General features: G+C 39.4%; 1 protein-coding gene across 1 annotated transcript in view; it reads left to right on the forward strand.

Annotated features, from left to right (window-relative positions):
• The first annotated feature begins 15,519 nt into the window (after positions 1 to 15,519).
• Positions 15,520 to 21,504, forward strand: part of TBCA (tubulin folding cofactor A) — a 35,147-nt gene continuing 29,162 nt past the window's right edge. Inside the window, exon 1 of the mRNA XM_027446549.3 lies at positions 15,520 to 15,717. Within this exon, the coding sequence (XP_027302350.1) occupies positions 15,665 to 15,717 (53 nt within the window). The 5' untranslated portion in view covers positions 15,520 to 15,664. The remainder of the gene's footprint in view (positions 15,718 to 21,504) is intronic.

The raw sequence follows: 21,504 nt of genomic DNA on the forward strand, positions 1-21,504 counted from the left end.
GATGGCTTTGACTAAACTAGGAGACCTGGGGACATTTTGTGGGTTTATGCCTTGACTGTATCATAAATCTGTGTCACAATTGTCTCCTGTGCTGTCTTTAGAAGGAAGCATGTGGTGGAAATCCAGAGAGGGTAGAGCATCCTGGAGCGTGCTTTCTTGCATCTATTGGGTCTCTCTTGCTTGGCCTATGATTCCTGGATGTTTTTTAATCCATTTTGAGAAGAATGTTCTTTGTCACTTCATTGTAATAATCTGACCTCAGTGTCAGGCCAGTATAAATTGTCACATTAGGCTTTTTGGCCTGATTTCATAATTTTCTTCTGTGGGATCAATCCCCACTGGCATAAGAAGCATCCTTACTTGAATAAAAATGTAAAGATTTGGATCCATAGTTTATATAGTGAATTGGTGTTGCACTAAATACTTGTACTTATCAAGCACACATAATAAATCATGATTAAATCTCCTTTTAGTGACTTTTCTTCACAACTGAAAGTGCTCAGCTATCACAATTTGTCCTCTCTTCCCAAAATTAGCACTAAACTGGTCCTCCTTTCCCATGTTTCAGATACTTGTCACTTAGACTAGGAGACTAGCACTGCAATTAATTATCATCATTAATATCAGGCTAGGCCAGGATCCCCTCTTCATAGTGGCATCTACTTTAGGAGATGTGAACAGGAAGAAATTGTGGGCTCATGTGTCCCACATGAGAGTCATTCATAGTTTACCTAAGTATGTGAAGATTAGCTTGAACCTCAGAAATCAATCTCTACGTCTCTTCCAAAAGTCTTCCCTTGGCATTGATACGTAACATTTATTTTTTCCCAGCAGTGACTCAACTCTTTCTCTGACTAGTGCTGTTCTAGCTTTCACTGATATCTTGTGAGCTTGACTGTTCAGCTAATTACCAGGAGAAAATAAATTTTCTTTCACCATTTTGACACTGTCATTCTAGTTTCACTGTCCTGTAGCACCTGCATTGTAAGACTGGAAGAAAAGTGTCTTACATATGCTATTTTCATTTTAATTTTTTTTTTTAATTTATTTTTTTTTTATTTTTATCACATCCTCTCTTATTGGTGTCCTTTCTTTCATGGAAAACTAGCCCAAATCCCTTGAGTGTTTCTCTGCTGTGATGTTTCCCCTGCCTATAACTATCTGTATTCCCTTCCAATCCTTTTCATCCCTCAGCTCTTCTGGGATATTCCAATACTTTATTTTGAACCCATACATAACCTCAAGCTTAAGTTTAATCTGCCTCACCTTTCCATTATTTGGAAGTAAGATTGTGCTTTGGTGAGGGCACGCAGTGAGATTCAGCTGCAGTCCACAACTACCTTCAGTGCAGTGAATGCAAAGGTCTCAGCCTGGCCCACCACCACCCATCCCAGCACAGTGATGTTACCTGGTAGGTGCTGGGAAGACAGATTAGTTTTCTGTACCAGTCTTCAGTACCATAGGTGCAGACAATACCAATAGGCTGTCTGAAAATGAGTTGCCCTTCTAACGTGACAGATACCGCAATACGGATCCGACATCCACAGCTATGTGAAGCTCAGCAGGGAGCACACTGAACTGTCTTGCGCTCTTTTGCTTGGTACAAGCTAATTTTGCTAACATTTCTTTTAGATTCAGTGATCAGAACTGAGCACAGTATTCCAGAGGAGGTAAAGACTTTGTAATGCCGTAAAATAAGATGACATTTTATTTTCTGCCTTATTATCATCCAATTTCAGATACACCCAAACATCTTGCATGCTTTTGTTGAGCACAGCCATTTTTGAGCTTAGAACTTCACTGAGCTATACACAAGGATGCTTCCTCCTTACATTTTTATGTTTTATTTCATCAACATTCATGTTGCTTATTCAGCCAGTTTTGCCAGGTCATTTTGAGATTTTAGTAGTATTTTTGAGACTCATGTTTCTGAACAGCTGTCACAGAAAATTTGTGTGAATAATTTGTTCATTAGTAAGTCTGTGTTTAATCAAACTGAGGCACTCAGAGACTTTGGGACTAAACTGGGATTTTGGAGAACTGTGAATAAACTTAGCGAAAACATTTTCTTTTCTCCTCAACACAACTAAATGAAAAGAAGTTGTAGAAAAATTATCTCAAAGTTGCTGTTCTGGGAATCACGGCAATGTGGGATCTTGTTGACTGTCTGTTTTCTGAATGACTATTTGGGACAAACATTATTGTGAACAACAACGTTTTTAGTATCTTAAGTGAGCTTCAGCTGGATCAATTGTCACTGAACCTGCTGTGGTCTCAGTGTGTGTACAAAGTATTGAGGCTTTCTTTGCTGTTTATTTCTGTCCTTGCCAAACTGTTGAGCTTGCTTCCAGAGCTCAGAACCACTTTTTGCAATGTTCTCCCCATTGGTTGGCTGCTTTTTACTCTCTAATATTCAGTTACAAAATGGTGGGCTCTTGGGTAGCTAGCTATTCTTTATAGCTTCCTACTCACCTATGAGCTGAAATGCCACGAAAAAGTGAATGAGGGTTTGGAAAGGCAACTTAGGACATTACAGCTCCATTGGATCATCACGAGTCCAGTTTACCCAACATGTTCACACATATGTTTGGTCACCTCTTTCCATCCTTTGCTTTATACTCAGGATTTGAGGGGCTAATTTATTTTCTGGACTGTTTGCATGGTCATTAACATTTTTGCAAGTTGTTTGGTAAAAGCAAAAACAAACAAAAAACTTAAAACACAAACCTGTAACATTTAGCCCCCTTTGTATGACTGTAAATACCAACACAAGTGCTTGAGCAGTAATAAAATATGTTGTTTATGTCCAAATCCCATTATTTTCAGTTAGTTTGTGAATTTCCTCATTTCCAAACATCCATGCTAAAATCAGTCACCTAGCTGTAATCTGAGGAGTTAGAGCTGTGCAGACTTCTGAGTATGTAGACAAAACTCCAACTCATGAAAGAAAGCCACACTCTGAAAAATCCCTCTAGTCTGCAGTGATGCAGTTTTGGGACACAGTAACACAAGAAATATAAATGATACTGGAGTCTTCCATTCCAGACACTCTGTCTCCCTAATGATACATCAGAGTATTTTCATCTAACCTCTCCTGCTAAATCATTGGTAATATTGGCTAGATATTGATGATAAATGTATCATATTGATAGCTAAATATTGGTAGCTAAATGTATCATAATGCATCATTGTAACATCTCCAATACCTGCTGATAAATGGCTTCAATCTCTTGCTACAACAGCAATTTATGAAAGAATATCATATAAACTTCAAGATAAACTCCCACAATTTGAAGAGATTGCCTCTTTTTACACTTTATAAATAGAAGCAAAGATTGTACATCTCCTCCAATATATGTGTTGAAATGGTCTAGTCTGATTCCCAAAAGGACAAGTATAGGGCTCAAAAGGGAGCTCTTTGCTGTTCTAAATTGTCATAACTCCAGGAGAGCTACAGCAATTTACTCCAGATAAGGATCTGTCCCTTAGAGCCTGCCTGCTCTCAAGCTTTGCCACAGTGGTTTTTTTTTTTAATATATATTTATTTCTTTTTTCTTTTCTTTTTTTTTTTTTTTTATCTCCTTCTGCAAGGAATCCTCACTCAAAGAGAGCTGGCTGCTTTGGGATCCCCAACATGAAACAAATTCTTTAAAATAAATTATCTTAGTGAATCTGTGGTAGGTACTTCTCCTCTTTCCAGTTCTTTTCAAATAACATATTAGTTTCTCATCATAAAAAGTCTTAATATAACCATCCCGTGGAATGAAGCTTTTCTGAGCCAAGTGGATATCAGCAAGATTCTGCTCTTGGCTTAACTCTTCTAGTCAATACCTTGTGCTGGGCAGGTGGAGGGGTAAAGGATTCCAAATAAAGAAAATGTTGTAAAAATCTTTTTGAAACATTTCAATAGCCGTTTTTCATGAAACTCAAGTGGAAGATACAAAACAGGTGACAGTGAGGTACATAGTTTATATCATTGCTCACATTTCCACCTCTGAGTAGTTCATTTATCCCAAAGTTGTACTTGTAAAACCTTTATGTACCACCATCATTTATTTCTGGTATGGAATAAATGTACACATGCATTTCATCTAATCAAGACAGTGTACAGACAGGAACTAGCTGACAAAGCATACCTCATGATCTTTTAATGTAGCTCTTCTCTTTCCAATATTCCCTTCAAATGTCATCTCCTCTTGTCTTCTGTCAAACTGCTGTAAGCATGAAAATAATAAATAATACATGCTTTGTATTCCAGCAACTTTATACAAGTGCTCTTAACATATAAGCTCTCCGGTGAGACAAGGAAGAGAAAATTTGAGTTGTAGCTCTCTTATCTTAAAATGAGTGCGAAACCATTATGTTCCATTTGCACCACATCCTGCAGCCAGTGCCTGGGAGCTGAGGGAGGGAAAATCATCCCTTGGTATAGACAGCCCTGATGTATCGACAGTTACACTGGCTCCTGAAGCAGAGACACCCTACCAGTCCCCAGGGAAGCCCCCAGCAAGTACAGGTCCATGTGTTTCCCTGGCCCACCTGATCTCACATCCCAGCATGGCCATGGTGATGTGGATGAACTCCACTGAGCACTATGACAGTCCAGGTACCCTCAGAAATGTGGCTGAGCATTTCTGGATTCTCATGCCACCACGTGTAGGGTGACACACAACCAAATGAAAATGAGAATTAATGGAAGGTGCTAAGGACGAGTAGCTGGTTGCTAGCCAGGCCAGTGAGGACAGCTTTAATGTCCCTCTCACTCTTCTGTCAACACAAAGAGGAAGGCAAAAGGGAATCTTGCTTGCCCCACGGGCACTTCTGCACAGAAGGAACGGGCATCGGTGGAGCACTGGGGCAGAGGGGGATGAACAAGGGCTTTATAACACTAATAAACCAATTTGGGGAATCCGGGAGTCAACCACTGGTTCTAATTAGATGGTTTAAGGCAAATAATCACTCATGCACTTATACATAAAAAGTGAGCTTGCACAGGGGAGATACAGCCAAGCAAACCCAGCTGTATTCAGCTCTATGTTCAAATAGAAAACCTGAGCACATTTCTCAACTCTCAAACAAGGCAGGTCCCTAAGTGCACCTGTTGTTGGTTTGGTTTCTTTTTTTTTTTTTTTTTTTTTCCCTCCCCTGCAGCTGCTCAGAAGACCAATAAATGATTAAGTAACACCATTATTGTAAAAGAAGCTGCACAGCACAAAGCTGTATTTACTGGAATGATGTCACATTATTGTTTCTATTCCATTAAATGTTTACTTTAGGCCTTTTATAATCCTTAGAGATATAAAGGTTATTCTTCTAGCCTCAAAGAAATGCAGTAGGAGGCAATTTTCAGAGTGGCACAAAGAAGTTATGCACACAAGTTTCATTATACATGCACTCAACTAAGAAATTTTCACTCACCCCACCTCTCCCAGCTTTCCCAGCAAGACACAGCAAAATGTAGAAAACTATGAGATAAAATGTTTTGGTCTGAGTGTCAGTGAAAAGAAGATGTTATTTTTCATCAAATTATTCTGAATTATGATTTGATCTAGTACATTTTATGCACATTTTAAACATTTAAGGCTTTTGTAGATCTTAGGGTTAATATCTATGAGCTGTATCTTGTATATACCCTTCTAAACTTGATGGTCTGGGATTTGGGCTCTGTCTTTCCCCTCTGTAACTCTTAATTTGCTGGACAGACATAGAGGAGGAATGTGGTGAAGGTTCTGAAAACTTCTGAATTAAACCCAGGCACTAAAAGGGCCCAGCTCTCACATGGGTAGAGTTACATAGAACTGAAAAGGCTCTGAAAATTATAGGTTACTGCTGGCAAACATTACCTATGATATACTGGCAACAGAGCTGAGGGTACTCATAAACTCGGAGAGCAGGTCACTTACACCATGTTACATTTGCATCGATTAAGGTACACAGATTTCTTTTCATTTCTTGTGGTGCTGGAAAAAACGGATTTAAGAAATTGTGGCTGTGTTTCACAGGGCCATGCCTTACAGATCCATATTAGTCTTTACCTGTTCATAGTAATTTAAGCTTCCAATTTTAATCACGATTAAAATCAGTGAGAAGGAAACCTTGATTTAAATAGACGATATTATTTTTGTTTTGAATTTGTACTCAGTAATTATCTTCATTCTCGTTGACAGGCATGATGATTAACACAAGCTGATTTGCAACTGTATTTGCAATGTATATTTGATACATTTCAATATCTTATATTCTAGCGTAGAAATATACACAGTGAAAGAGTGAAAATTATTGCAATTTGTTCAGATGCTTATGTTTTATGTTCATACTATCTCAGAAAATAGCAAAACTTTCTTTACTAAATGATAATTTTATTTGGGGTTTGTCTCAAAATGCATTGAGGTAGAAACAAAAAAAAAATCAACTTAAATTTATAGAACTAGGTTAATTAATTACATTTAACTAAAACATACGGCATCACTTTTTTCCTCATAAAAAGGAAATGTATTTAAAACTAGCCAGATTATTAAATGAATGAAGTGGATATGTTATTTAGTGAAATAGGAGATAATTTCCCTTCTCCAGGAGCTAACAGTCAGATATCTACCATGCAGATAAATGGCTAGTGAGATTGTCAGAAGTACTTCTATGTCTTACTGCCTCACTCCCACTGAAGTCAATAGAAGTTAGGCATTTAATATGTAGGAAGGATTTTAAAACTCTCACTGGTCATCTGCCTCCATTTCTAGGCATCAAAATATCTTGGGAAAGCTGACCCATCACCACTGGGGTTTTATCAGTCCTATCTTTTTTTTTATTATTATTTTTATTAATATACTGGAAGAGAAAACAGTCCTGCATTTTCACTTTTCAACTGATTTCTGAATTTTGCATGAGCAATACAAATTAAAAGACAAAATCATTTGCTGCATCTGCTAATTCAGATAAAACCAATGTCAAAAACAAATGAGGATTTTGTAAAATAAAACACTTGAAAAGTGCAAAAACTAGTAGCTTTACAGTAAAGGCAGAAAAAAAAATAATAAATGTCTGGGTTTGAAGGCATATTTTAATACAGTCCATGCTGACCTTAACATTTTTTGCACTAATTCCTCAGGTATCTTTATTTGAGACATTGAAAAGTATCTTCTGATAGACTGAAATAAATGCTGACAAAATCTAAACTTTAGTAAAGTTTATCAGTATTTTAAATCCAATTCCACTGTTCTATTTTTAGGGCACTTAATGTGACTTCTTGTCTCTTTTTGTTTTATTTTAAATTAAATATATATATCTATGTATAGTCTAACTTCTTCTGAACATGTCTAGGAGTCCCCGGCATTCACACCAGATTCCTGGGCTGCCAGTGCAGCCACGGGGGCATTACAACTTTCCAAACAGAGCACTGCTGAAAGTACCAGTGGGAAAAGCACACCTACCATCTCACTTCGGCCTCTCAAGGTCTTCTCTGATTTACTTTCAGGTACTTCCTTCAACTCAGGATGCCTTGCCTGAACTCTCTAATGGATTTAAATGGCTGCATCTTTTCTTTAAAAGCTTAAATGCATTGGTATCCCGACTTTATCCAATAGGTCAGTGGTTCAAGCTTTCGCCTCACTTGAATTCCCTCTCTGCCAAGGAAGCCCTCCTAAGACATTACCAATACAACCAGGTAAGTGGGGACTTTCTAAGACAGGAGCCCTCCCTAATCCACCTGCTGAGGTTTTATCATTTTGCATAGAAATATATTCCCACAGGGAGGTTGCTGTTCCTCTTCTCTCTCTCTGTCAGACGCATGGAATTATTGTAGGAAACATACAACAGCACAAAAAGGAGAAAAAAAGACTGTTTTCCAGATACTTTCTGTTCTCCCACTGGGGTTGTTCTCCTGTCAGGGAGAAGTGTACACTGACTACATTTTTCTAAACTCAGGGTACATTTTGTTAAGCTGTGCAGTAAAAACAACAGCAAACAGTCACTCCAGAGATGAACTAGTGACTGAAAGCATCCCTGGGATTTCCAGAGTAGTCACGGGTGTGTCATGGTGTGTATGTGTGTGACAAAGAAGTTCTCCATGGTCATTGTTGGAAACTTGGATGCCTACAAACTGTCAACATCTGCAGAATTAAAAAAAGATTTGGGCTGGGGGGCTCACCCTTTGAATTTAAGCTTTCAGTCTGGGATTCATCTCATGTAACCTCAGTCATTTATACATGACAAATCATCCAAACAGCTTTAGAAACCCAACATGAGCTGAACTCTTGAGATGTTTTTCTTTTCAGTGTAAATGAAGCCTAATAGGAACAGGCTAGACACCTAATCCTGATGCAGCTTAAATAAAGCAAGACGAGACCTGCTCCTAAAGTGTATTCAGGTATAGCTGTTATTTCAAGGTCATAGTTCCCTGATATGCTCATGTTTTCTCCTGGATAAGGAGAGATTGCTCCAGTATGTACTTTGAAAGCTTTATATATATCAAAACCAACAAATTATATTTCTGCAAACAGAAACATTTTCATTCCTCACTGAAGGCTAGAAATATGAAAATCTCATTAAGCTGGTTTAATCAGGCTAATTTTAGCAAAATCATCAGTGCAATAATAATTACGGTGTGATGTTTACTTGTAATTATTTCTAGCTTCTCCCACACCTCCATGTCCTTTGCATAAAAGAGAAGTAAACAGATTTCTATCTCGCCTTCCTTCCCCATAAGAAAATTTATAGTGTAGGAGCAAGACTCCAGTCTTAAGTTTTGTTCTGAATGAGTGGCCTAAAGTGTTGTGCAGGAATGTAAGGTAACAGGCAAAACACGTAGATAATAATGAGGAAAAATTAAGGGAAAATGGTAAAGGAACATAGTGACTCAGTTTAGACAAGACTTTTAGTGAATTACTTACTGTTAAGATGTCTGGCCTAAATCCCTGCACAGATTTCACATGCTTATATCTACCTCAAGCCTTTGCTTGCAGTTAAGCTAAAACATACCTTCCAGAAACCATATGATCTTAAGCTCTCTCATCCATTAGTAGTTTTTCTGGTAGTTATTGTTCAGTATTAAAAATTTGTCCCCCTAATTCTACCCTAATTTTGACTAATTTGAGGTTCCTGTCATTGCATCCTACTGCTCACTCTTTATGCTGGACTCTGAACTTGCTGCTGCCAGACATTGCTTCTGTACGTAGGTTATGGATTGACCAAATCTCTTCTTTTCTTTGCTAAGTATGCACAACCTCTTGTGTCTTTCTGTGTGCAGTATGTTCTTCATGTACTGTACCACTCTTGCAGATTTGTTGCAAGCTTTACAAGCTTTTTGTCCATTTTAAAGTGCAGAACTGGGCATGCAATTCCAGTTGGAGCCTCATATTGCTGGATACTAAGACTCCCACATAATGATGACCTGTCGTTATATTCAAGGATGATATCTGCTCTCTGTGAGCCACGGCATTGTAGTTGAGCTCTTGTTCAGCTGGTCAGCCCTCACAACTCATCAGTTCTTTCCAGGTTTACTTGTTTCCAAGTCATGTTTTTTCACCCTGTAAGTCTGACCTAAGATCTTTTCTCTTAAATGTATGACCCTGATTTCTGTTGTGTAGAAATTACGCATTTTGAGTTAGTTTATTTTACCAAGCAATCCATATTGCTTTCAGAACTAATATGTTCTTATTACTTACAATGTCACCAACATTTGTGTCAGCCACAGGCTTTGCTAGCAATTATATTATATTTTCTCTCAGATCAATAAATAAATTGAACAGCTTAGGTCCGTTGAACAGATTCCTGCAAGAACTCACCAGAAATTGTCATATTATGACAATTGCCAATTCACAATACACCAATTTCCATACTATTTAATGTGTGCTAAAATAGTACTATATAGTGCTAGATTTTTTTATGACAATGCATTTTGATTTCATACCTGTTGCTTTACAGTGTCAAACTATATCATGACAGTGTGTTTATCTCTGTCAACAAGAACTGCTGCCTTATTAAAAGCATATATATTTGATGTCCCTTAGACCTTCTAAATACTTCTTGCTCTGATACCATGGTCTACAAAAACCATTTTCCTATTTAACTGACTCATGAGAGACTTTCTGAATATCATGTGTCATCATACAGGATATTAGCATCATTTGCCTTCCTGGTGCCAGTTACTTTAAAGTTCTCTGCTATTGTGTGCTAGCAACATGTTCCTGTCTGCTAAACATGGGCAAAGACTGTATCTTCAATGGAGAATTTATCCCTAGTGTTCATTATCTGTTAAGAATTGTGGTTCTCAGATGTGGCCAAAAAAGGAGGAATCCCTTTTGCTGGTATTTAAACTTTGCACTGAAGCATGTGATCCGTCAAACCCACACAGATGTCAGTCGATTTCCATAGTTTTCAGAATGTTTTGCTTTGTATCTTATGAGGGAAAGGATTCAAATAAAAATAAAGATAATGGTGGACATTATCACACAGAAATCGAGCAGACTTTGAAAAGCAATTACAAGACATCTATATAAAAAGGTCCTCAAAAATCCTGAAGCTGTCAATGAGAAGAAGATAAATACATATATATATATAAATAGATAAAACTTACCCCTCCCTTTTTTGTTGTTGTTTGTTTTTTGTTTGTTTGTTTTCAAAGAGACTGATCATATGTAGCCGTATTCTGTGAGTTCTTTAAACTTCAGATTTGAATTTGATTTTTTTTTGAATTTGATTTTTCACTGGAGATTTTATTACATTCAGTTATTGTCAAATCAATAATTCATTTTGTTTCATTCCAGTGATAACCACTTACACAAGAGTTTCATTCTAAAATATTCCTCAGCTAGAGACTCTCAGTTAAAATAGAAAAATTGTCCCATGGGCACGATAAAAAGAAAGTAACCAAAATAATGACAGTTAGTGACAGGTTCAAAACCAAAGCCCCTCTCTGTATTGTGAAATAAACACTTGTGAAGATTCTTGGTGTGTTTTACAGTCTTAATGGCTGTTAGGTCTCCCTTGATTGACCCCTAATAAAATCTAACCGGGGGTGACAGAAAAATATGTCCATCAACTTTGCTCATGCATTACCACATAAAAATTGACTGGAGTCATTGACTACAGGTAGCAATGAGCAAAACTACACAAGATAAATACTCTGGTTTGTGGATACTCATTCACTCCACTTTTGTCTGCCACCTTGATTTTTGGATTGGGCATTCATGGATAAAAGGTAGGTGATCTGAAAAAATCATGTATGTCTTTTAAAGACAGTATCATGTTATGTTACTCCCTTCACAGAAATTTATGTTACATGGTGTTAGACCATGGGCTAAGCTTAATGTAACATGATGCATTAAAAACTGCACATCATGATTGTAATGTCTGCCAGAACAATGACTTGTTATATCACATCTCTTCATTTGTAAGTAGGGAACCCATGGAAATCATTTGCAAAGGGATATATTCTCCTTTTGATGCATGCACATAAATCCCCCTTTCCCTCACTACTTCCAGCTCTTCACCTAATGGATGGTCTGAGCTTGGAAAAACTGCTTAAAAAAAAAAAAAAAAAAAAAAAAAAAAAAAAAAAAAAAAAAAAAGGAAGAAGAAGCCCTGAGTTAGCTAAAAAGGTTTGAATTGTAGCTTAGCATTTATTATAGGCACAGTTAAGCTCTCCTTAAAACTGTATAAGGGATGTTTACTAACCTATGCTCTTAGTGTAAAATTTGAGGAATCACCATTGCTGCCTTCTCTATGCATGATAAATTGTACTGTCTACACCATTTTCCTCTAGATGAGTAGATTTCCTTCTTGTTTTATACCCCTGTATCCCAATGGACGACTTCCCTTTCACGTAAGTATAGATGAAAACAGAATCTGCCCTTGTGTTTGGTGAAGTCACAAAGGCAGAAACGAGAACAGACTTTGTCCCCAGTACTTTTCAACTTCCGACCAGTGAGTCATTTCTCCTTTACCTAATTTTCTAGTGTAATCAAACCTCTTCAGTAACAACACACTTACTTCCCTCTTGATTCACCGTGTTTGATGGGTATGTTGCATATGCACCTATTTTTATCTTTGTCCCATGGCTACTTGCCTATGGCTACATTATTAAATCTATAGCCCTTGCCTACATTTTTGGCACTGAACAGCTATGTAGGCATTTTAGGTGTGTGGGGTTCATCATTCTCATCAGCGATGATCACCTGATAAAAAATTGGGTTGACAGATCTACACTGCAAGTACAATACTAATATTACACTGTATGCTCCAACCAGAGAAATTCATTCTTGTGCACTTCAAAATCTCTAGCTTTGTGCTGGCCAGCTGTACAGAGGTTAATTTTATCTACTGACTAATTCATTCTCCTCAAAAAATTGAGGAGACACTACTAACCTTTATTCAAAATCTAATCTTATTTATCCATTACCCATTAGGGAGGTGGAAGGAAATTCTCCTTCCCTGCACATACACACACACAGAGCAATAAAGAACTTGAGTACTAAATAACTTCCAGATTTTGTTTTATCATAAATAAAAAAGAAATTATATTCATACTGCACAGATGGTTTTGATGGATAAATGAAATAGTGTAAAAGCTGAGTCAGCTTTTACTTATTGAAGTAATGGTCTCAATCCTCAGCTGAGGCGAACATACACAGCTATGGACAGTTTTTTTAGGCTGTCTAAACCAACTAGTAATGAACAATAAGATGGAACCTGTCACTGGGTATTAGTGGATTTTAGAGGAGGCTGTACTTCCTTCTGCAAGGTACACTCTGGCCTAAGCAATATAGGTAGAAATAGTGTAAGGCCTTTAATTTGAACAATATCAGCTGGTGAATATACTGGCTCTGTAGTTCCAATGAACTAGTGGTACAATACAAAACAGCTCTGCTGCAACAGTTGCGTCCTGTTATTCTTAGTAACCCCACTATGCAATCCAATGAAACATCATTAGTTTGCATGACTTGCAAACTGATATGAAAAATAGTCAACCAAAACCAAACCAAACCAAACCAACCAACCAACCAAACAAACAAACAAAAAGGCTGTATGCTTCCAAAGAGTGGTAGGATTGAGTCTCTTTGCCACTTGAAAGGTACAGCAAGGCTCATAGTATTCGTAATGGAGACTAATTCATTTGGAAATGTATCTGCAACTGACTAGGCTAGAAATTATTTCAAAGGGGTTCTAGAAAAAAAAATAAAAACCATTTTGATTAAAAAGATGTTTCTGCCTTGGAGAGCATTATACATGCTTTCCTGGATATCCAGATCTGATCCTTTGAAATAAAATAATTTTTAAGTGTTAGGATATGATTTCTAGATACTAACACCAACACTTCCTAACCATAAAGTAGATCGTGCTTTAGAAATGTTTTACAATGTATTTTAGCATCTACCATTAGTACTCTTCATGGTATCATCCTATGTGCTTAAATATAAGCTCATACTCAGTATATTAACATTTATTTGGTTATCTGAATTAAATTTAGGAAAACAAATGTATTTTACAGTTTAGTAGCTGAGTCTGAACACTCTCTGTGAGGTGAGTTAGTGTTTCAAGGTTAAAAACAAAACACTTCCAGCACTTGAAATATGCGAGTTACTATTTTTAATACTTGTTTTTGTTTTTGCTTTTTCTCCCAACAGCTATTTGTTGTTCTTTGTTCTGCAACAACTATGTCAAATGTAGATGTGACATAGGAGGGAAGATTTCAGAAGAATAAATTCACACGTAGGCCCAATGTGGCAATATAGCTAACATGCACTGGTTGGTATTTCCAGAGGGTGTGTAGCACAAGAGGACAGCCTTGGAGGTGCTGAGAGAACACCTTCATCTCAAGAGTGACTTGCTGTAACTTTCCAAGGCTGGGTCAACAAGGTATGGGTTTCCATTGAAGGAGGAAGGTAGCCATGTGCTGTTCTTGACCTATCGTAGAATCATAGAATATCCTGAGTTGGAAGGGACACATAAGGATCATCAAGTCCAACTCCTGGCACCACACAGGTCTACCCAAAAACTCAGACCATATGACCAAGCACAGTCCAAACGCTTCTTAAACTCCGACAGGCTTGGTACCATGACTACATCCCTGGGGAGGCCATTGCAGTATGCAACAACCCTCTCAGTGAAGAGCCTCTTCCTGATACCCAGCCTGAACCTCCTCTGTCACAGCTTGACACCATTCCCTTGGGTCCTATCACTGGTGACTAAAGAGAATAGATCAGCGCCTGCCCCTCCACTCCCACTCATGAGGAAGCTGTAGACCTCAATGAGGTCTCCCCTCAGCCTCCTCTTTTCCAGGAGGAACAGGCCAAGTAACCTCAGCCACTTCTCATACATCTTCCCCTCCAGGCACTTCCCCAGCTTCGTAGCGCCCCTATTAGTCCTCTTTTATTAGGCTTTGTGAAAGGACCTGCCAGAACACTGCTCTCCTTCCTCCTCCAGCTGCACAAGTGGCATCAGGTTCGTGTAGAAAGAACACCTCTGTAAGCCTCTGTCCAGATCAGATATTCACGAGGTTTATTTAGGCTGCTGATTTGAAGGCCTATTTCTCCCCACGGAGACAGTGAAGAAATACGTGTTCCTCCAGAGGGCTGTTAAGGGCATTTAAGAGAGGTGGCTGCCATCTTCCATTGATCCCGGGAGACGGCCAGGCTGCTGACTTAAGGACCATCTGAGGCAGATGTTACAGCCACGATTCTCGGAGCACAGCATTAGCCCCAACTAACACCACGGCTGAATCCAAACATGCAAGCATCAACCTGGAACAGCCAAGGCAATGTTGGATTTGGCCCAGCTTGTCAGCCTGTGGGTAGGTTTGCCAGGATCTATAGCACAGCTGTAGTTATTTATCATAGTTGCCTTATTTATTTGTTGAAACTGTTGATTTTTTTTTCCTATTAATTTAAATGCTCATACAGTGGAAGTTCGTGCAAACAATGACCTGCAGGATTATGTTATGTTATGTTATGTTATGTTATGTTATGTTATGTTATGTTATGTTATGTTATGTTATGTTATGTTATGTTATGTTATGTTATGTTATGTTATTTATTTCATTTCATTTCATTTCCCAGAATTCACTCTCTTTAGGTAGTTAGCATCAACTAACCATCATGAAGGAAGAAAGGCCTTCCCTGAACCACCATTCACACACACTAGGACTGAAGCTACTGATGTTGCCTTTTCAGCTGTTTTAACCGTGGGAAACTCCTTTTGGTGCTTGTTACATGCCACACGCCAACTTGTGTAAAAGTTGGCTGTGCTGGGCATAGTACCAGAACACACTGAGGACAAACCACTGAGGTAATTATTATTTTTATACAGACGCCGTTAAAGCGGCCGCGTGCTTCGCGCCGCCCGCTACCGCCCCTCAGGCGCCGGGCTCGGAGGCCGCGCGCCCGCGGGGCCCGCCATTGCCGGTCGCTATGGGGACGGCGCCATCCCGCCGGACGCCTCCACGGGCCGGGGGGAGGGGGGGGAAGGGAGAGGTTGGGGGGGGGGCTGCAAGGCTTGAGCGCGGGGCCCCGCCCCCCTCTCGCGGTGGTGCCGCCCAGGCCGGCGCCGCGCGCGAGGTGCGCATGCGCGCGGCGGTGTTGCGCAGTGAGGGCGCCGCGCCGTCCCCGCCGTGGTCGCCGCCTCAGCGCCGCCGCCTCAGCGCTGTTGGGCCCCGGCCCGCGCCGCGCCCGCCATGGCCGACCCCCGCCTCAGGCAGATCAAGATCAAAGCCGGCGTCGTCAAGCGGTGAGTGCGCGGCTGGGCGCCGCCGCCGCCGCCGCCATCCCCGTCCCCCGCCTCAGCCGTTGGGAGCCGTTGGTGGCCGTTGGGAGCCGTTGCGGGAGGCCCAGGGCGGTGCCGCCGAGCGTGGCGCGGTGCCGGGGCTGCCCCTGCCGCAGCCGGGCGGTTGTGGGGGTGTGGGGGCCGTGCCGGGGCCCGAAGCACCCCAGGGGCCCCCAAGGGTCGGGCTGCCCCGCCGGGGCTCGCTTGCTGCGGGTCTCGAAACAAACGTGGGGTGGGGGGCTCGCGGGGGCATAGGTGACGCTGCCCGGTGGGTTGTAGGCGTGACACGCGAGCCTCCGTTTTGTCTGGTGGTAACGCACCGAGTGTGTGTTGTGGCCATAAGCACGAGGCTCTGATGTGAAGTGGTTAGACGCAGTGTGATTTTGTGAAGGCCGGAACCTACAAAGACTGCACTGGCTCAAGCATAGGAAATAGCATGTGTGCCGGATCAGGATGTTAAATAGTCCGGTTTCATGCCGCCTGCTTTCTATTATGATTTTCTGATTTATGTGAGTAAAAGCCTAAAAGCAATAAGGGCACAATTCTTCATATCTGATGAGGTTTGAAAGATTGGACCTTAGACTAAAAAAGTAAAATGGATAAAGGTTTATCATTTTTACTCTAGGTAACAATTTGGGTTTCTGGGTTCAAATTGGGGAGCAGTTCTTAAGTGCTGCTACAAGCAAGAAGTTGATTCTATGATTCTAACATCCTGTTTCTTTTCATTGTATGTGGCGTGCAAATCATGAGCATGTGTTGTTTTTAAGCCAGGTAACTTTAGTGTGGTCTGACTGAGTGGCTTAGTGACTGCCTCTTGCTCTGGGTCCCTTTCATGACCTACGTTATGGTTACTGGCTTTGGTGGACAGCAACATTATAAATGGCATCTTTGCATTTGTAAGTTTCTGGTGTTTTATGTCTATGCTCATAAGCGAAGTATTTGTGGCAAAACTAGATCTGTTTATTTATTTATTTATTGGTGTGTATTCTTTCTTCTAGTCAAAACAATTTGTTGGTGTCTACTTTTACATTTTTTGTAGAAGTTTCTGTACTGGTTTATTGCAGCTGTTTCATAGTTTTGTGATGGTATCTAACAGTGTTGTAGTATCTAATACCGCTTAAGATGACCATTACTTCATACATCATCACAGAAGCTACCTGAAACACTTTCAGTTCATAGACTGGAAAACAGGGTAAGTCTACACCAGACAATGACCTGTGTGGAGACCCCAGTCAGTCAGAGCTGTTGCAGGCCTGTATGTTCACATGTTGAATACTACGTTGTGTGGCTGTGTCTTCTTGGACCTGAAGACAGTTTAATGATCCCAACATGACTGTGCAGTACAAGGAGCTGGCTCAGAGTCTGTCTGCCACTGACCTTAGTGCTTCTAGCTCTGAAATGAGCTTGCATGTTCTTAGTTTGAATTTCTCTGCTTCTGCAATTTCAGTGAGTCTGAGAGAGCTGAGAACAAGAGATTAGAACTTGGTATGTTTCTTCACAATTGCATGTGAAGAACTTCTTTTTGTTTGTGTGGCTCTTCTGTTTATTCATGTCATGTGCTTGGAAGTCCAGGGGTGCTTATTTTGATACTGTGACAAACATGTGGCATCCAAGTTCCCAAGTAGGCTGCTGAAGTTCCCACTCAATATTAGTCCAGTTACAATGATGCTAACACAGTTCAAATAATACACAGTTAAAATCGTATATACCCAAAGCTTCTACTTTGCTTCTAATAGTACCTTTTCCCTGATGGTATACTCTCCCTTTTGTTGGCTGTCTGGGTCCTAAGGCTGTTGGCTCAATATGGTAGTGGGGAGGGCACAAATCTGAGGAAGTCATCAATGTCCCAGATCCTTTGCTGGGAGGAAAGTTATGTTGATGGTTTCTTACTTTTCTGAGTCAGATATATTAGTTTATCTTCATTGTTTTGTGCTCCACCTTTTATCTGATTCTACTGTATATGGTGTGTTCTATGTACATTGGTGTTCTATGTACATTGGATAATTGTTATCTTAAAACTGGTTTTACCCATCTCTCAGGGCTGCATTCATTTGATCGCTACTTGACTGTAGGTAAGTTGTTCATAGCAGTGGGACATTTCAGTGTCTTCTTGTGACTGTGTTTTCAAAGGCTCTGCTATCATCCTATGTTCCTGCTCTAACTGGATATGGTCTTTTATGCTGCTTTTTAATTCAAAGTCAGAGACAACTCATTCTTCCTAAAATAATTTATTTAAAAAAATCAATACGATAACATCAATTTACGGGATTGTACAAAGTGAGCAAAAGCACAAACAAAGTAAGTATCACCCAGTCATAATAGTGGTTACAGTTAAACTGCTAAAAGAAGACTGTAGGCTGGCCAAGACAAGTCCAGACAAAGTGTGACTTCTCCTGAGAGCTATTTTGTTAGCCAAGGCAAGTCTTGTGGCCTCTTAAAAGGAATGGTAACACAATATTTAATAAGTTACAGCATAATTCCCAGGCTCTGTATAGGTGAGAAGTCCACTGAAGTGAAACAACTGGCAGTTGTGGTAGGAGAAGACTTAGTGTTGGACTGCAATTTAGGAATCTAAATCTGAACTGCAGTGTTACAGCCTCCTCCTCAGGGGGCCACACATCTGATTATTTCAGGGAGCTGATACACTGAAAAATAAGTTAGACTTTCAAAAGAAAAAAGTTTTTGTTTTTTTTTTAAAGATGAGGCCTAATTGGACCAGCTTGCCACACAACTGTGTACATGTCGGGGCTACTACAAAGGAAGTGACAATAGAAGTGCATTTGACGGGGTTCATATTTGCTTTTGGAGAATGGCTGTGTAAATAAGCAAGTAAACTTATCTTGTGTTTTTTGTGTGGTAACAATATGCAGAACTACTGTTACTCTGTGGTAGCTGGCCTGTGAGTAAAGGTAACTCCTCTTTTTAAAGGAGAAAAGGAATGCTATCTTACAGTCACTGTGCGGGAAATGGTAGGTCTTGGTAATTGTTGTGAAAGAATGGACAAGCTTAAAGTTAACTTTCTTGTTTCTCTCCATGTAACCCCACAACTCTCTTAAAATCACTTTTCTTTTTTTTTAATGCTTAACGTAGTGGTAATGTTTTATATCTTGTTAATGTAAAGCATCCTTAGATATTGTACATTTTTCACATGGATGTAGTTATAGCCCAAGCACATGGGATGTAAGGGGTGTTGCCTAGGTATTGATGACAGTAGTAGCAGCAGCTCCCATGTCTGTCAGTTGCTCACAGATGCCAGAAGAGGCATGGCTCTGTCTCACTCCACCCCTCCTTCTCAAACTAGAAGTCTTGTTCAGTACTCTGTATTGTAGCTGGTGTGCATGTGACCTGAGTCAACTTAGGAAAGTTAACATTTTCCACAGAAAATAATAGAGCAGGTATTTAGGTATTTGCTCATAATATTTGAGAGGATTCACACAAAGGCTTAACATGCCAAAAGTGACTGACTTAAGGCTTCAATTAATTTTCCTTATTTTTTCTGAGAAGAACCTAGTCTGTAAAGCTGATTTTTTTTTTTTGAAGTGGGCAATGCTTAGACTAGGAGAATAATAATAATAATAATAAAGATACAGGACAGGAACTGCTAGGATGTTCTGAACTTTCTTGACATTTCTTTTGTCTTTTTTAATCACCTGCTGTAGCCCACTCTATAATCTTTTAGCAGTTCCTTATCTCACCACTTTTTTTTTGAGCTAAGAACAAAACAGCTGCTTAATGTGGGATTTTTTTAGCCGTGTATCATAGATTCTTCGTGTACCCCTCTTGAGACTGTCTATTGTAGTTGTGGATAATTTACTCTGTGTTTCGTATTTGTTGTGTATTGGTGAAAGGAACTTGAACTTGGAATGGGGCGAACTTTTTGCATTTTCTGACAAAATTGATAGCCAGGCTCTTGGTGACTCTATACCTTCATTAACCAGAATTCAGATAAGTAGATTTGATGAGCGTGAATAATAATACTTTTTCTATGTGTGTTTTATGTCCAAGAAAGCACTACTTCTGTTTAGTCACTTTCAAAATCATCTTACTCTCAGTAAATCCAAGCTCAGAAAACCTGCCAGACAGTAAGTAAATTGATTTAAAAAATATATTAAATATCTTATACTCAATTCAGATTGGCAATGGTTCTAAAAACTACTGTGAACAAAGTAAGTTGGGGCATGTGAAAATAGCACTGACATTTGCCCATAGTTTCTGTCTGATTAAATGGAAGTGACACCAGTAGATTAGAATGAGACTAAGACAATTCACATTGCAATTGTGTTAGTTTAACTTTAACAATCTTTTAACACTCTTGTTTAAATGTGGCTGACATACCATAATTACGAATCTACAAGCCTTGATTATAGAATTTTACATCATGAACCTATGGGGAAAGTGTATTGATTTTTGTGAAGCAGCCCTTTTTAAAACCACCTTTCTAAAACTATGGAATCTTCCCAAGATTGTTTTTTTTTGCCTGTACCACTGGCAATGATTCTACTTTTTCTCTTTGTAAAATATTGTCATTGTAAATTACATTACCAAATAGCTCACACTGTCATCTTTTTTCTAAGTATGGAAAGTTCTGAAAGTTATTAAAAACAGTTGGTTTCTTTTAAATATAATTATAAACAATGAAAGCTAAATTGTATGGCTGCGTTTATGATACATTTTGTACAAGTGACATGAAATATTGCAGAGAATGCATTTTTTTTTCTGTATGGTGACTGTTGGTAATTCAAGCACAAAACTAGTTAATTTTCTTGATTACTCAAGAAATTTGCTATTTCTGGTGAAAAACACAAATAGTCTTAGTCTTCTGACCACCACATGAACTGTTGATCTTTTACTTGTTTCCCATTAGCCACAGGCACCAGTTGTTATTCTTATCATTAATATATCGAAAAGAAACTCAAGTCTCCTCTCTTTATACTCATTATAGTTAGAAGATTGTATGTAACAACTGCATGTTAGCTCAATTAATAGAAAAGGCTGGGATATGGGTTTTGGGGAATGATCTGCAGAGCTGCTCAGCTATACTGAGTCAGCATGATAAAGCTATTTCATGTGTTTACACTGCACATCCAAGAGCACAGATTCAGGAGGGTGAATATATTGCATGCGCTATTGGATACAGGCTGGCTCTGTATCCAAATTAAATAACCTTTCTCATAGTGCAGGAGCGTTGTGCAGCTGCTGCCTAGGGCTGTGGCCAGTTCAATCGTGTACTCATAACAGCACACCCTGTAAACTTGGGCTCAGAGCTAGACAAATTTCTTTGTTGGTCCAGAGCTACTTAGATGTGTCTGGAGTACCTCTTGTACTGCTCTTGACATCAGTATCCCATACAAAAAGTCTGGAGTTGGCCCTGCAATTGAAGGACACTACAGTTGTTTAGATTTATTAACTTAGTGTCTGTCCCACAGAAAGCCTTCTCTATATGAACTGTGAAAATGCTGCAACTGCAACATGTTTACACAATGTTGCAACTGCATTTACACAGTGCTGTCTAACATCTGTGATGTGCAAGGTTGGCAATCCAGGTGATTAATTTAAGGGTAATTGCAAGTTGACTCAATTCTCTGGAAACAAAGCTACTTGTTTGAAAAGGATCTTATTTTTCTGTGTTTTTAAATGCATGCTTTCTTTTAAACTTCAGGGCTACTGAACAGTATGAATGCAGATTTTTTTTTTCTTTAAAGGCTGTGAGAAGAGCACAGCTTTTTGTGTGTGAAAATTGTGTAGATTCTT

The sequence above is a fragment of the Anas platyrhynchos genome, chromosome Z (assembly GCF_047663525.1).
Source record: "Anas platyrhynchos isolate ZD024472 breed Pekin duck chromosome Z, IASCAAS_PekinDuck_T2T, whole genome shotgun sequence".
Classification (NCBI taxonomy): Eukaryota; Metazoa; Chordata; class Aves; order Anseriformes; family Anatidae; genus Anas; species Anas platyrhynchos.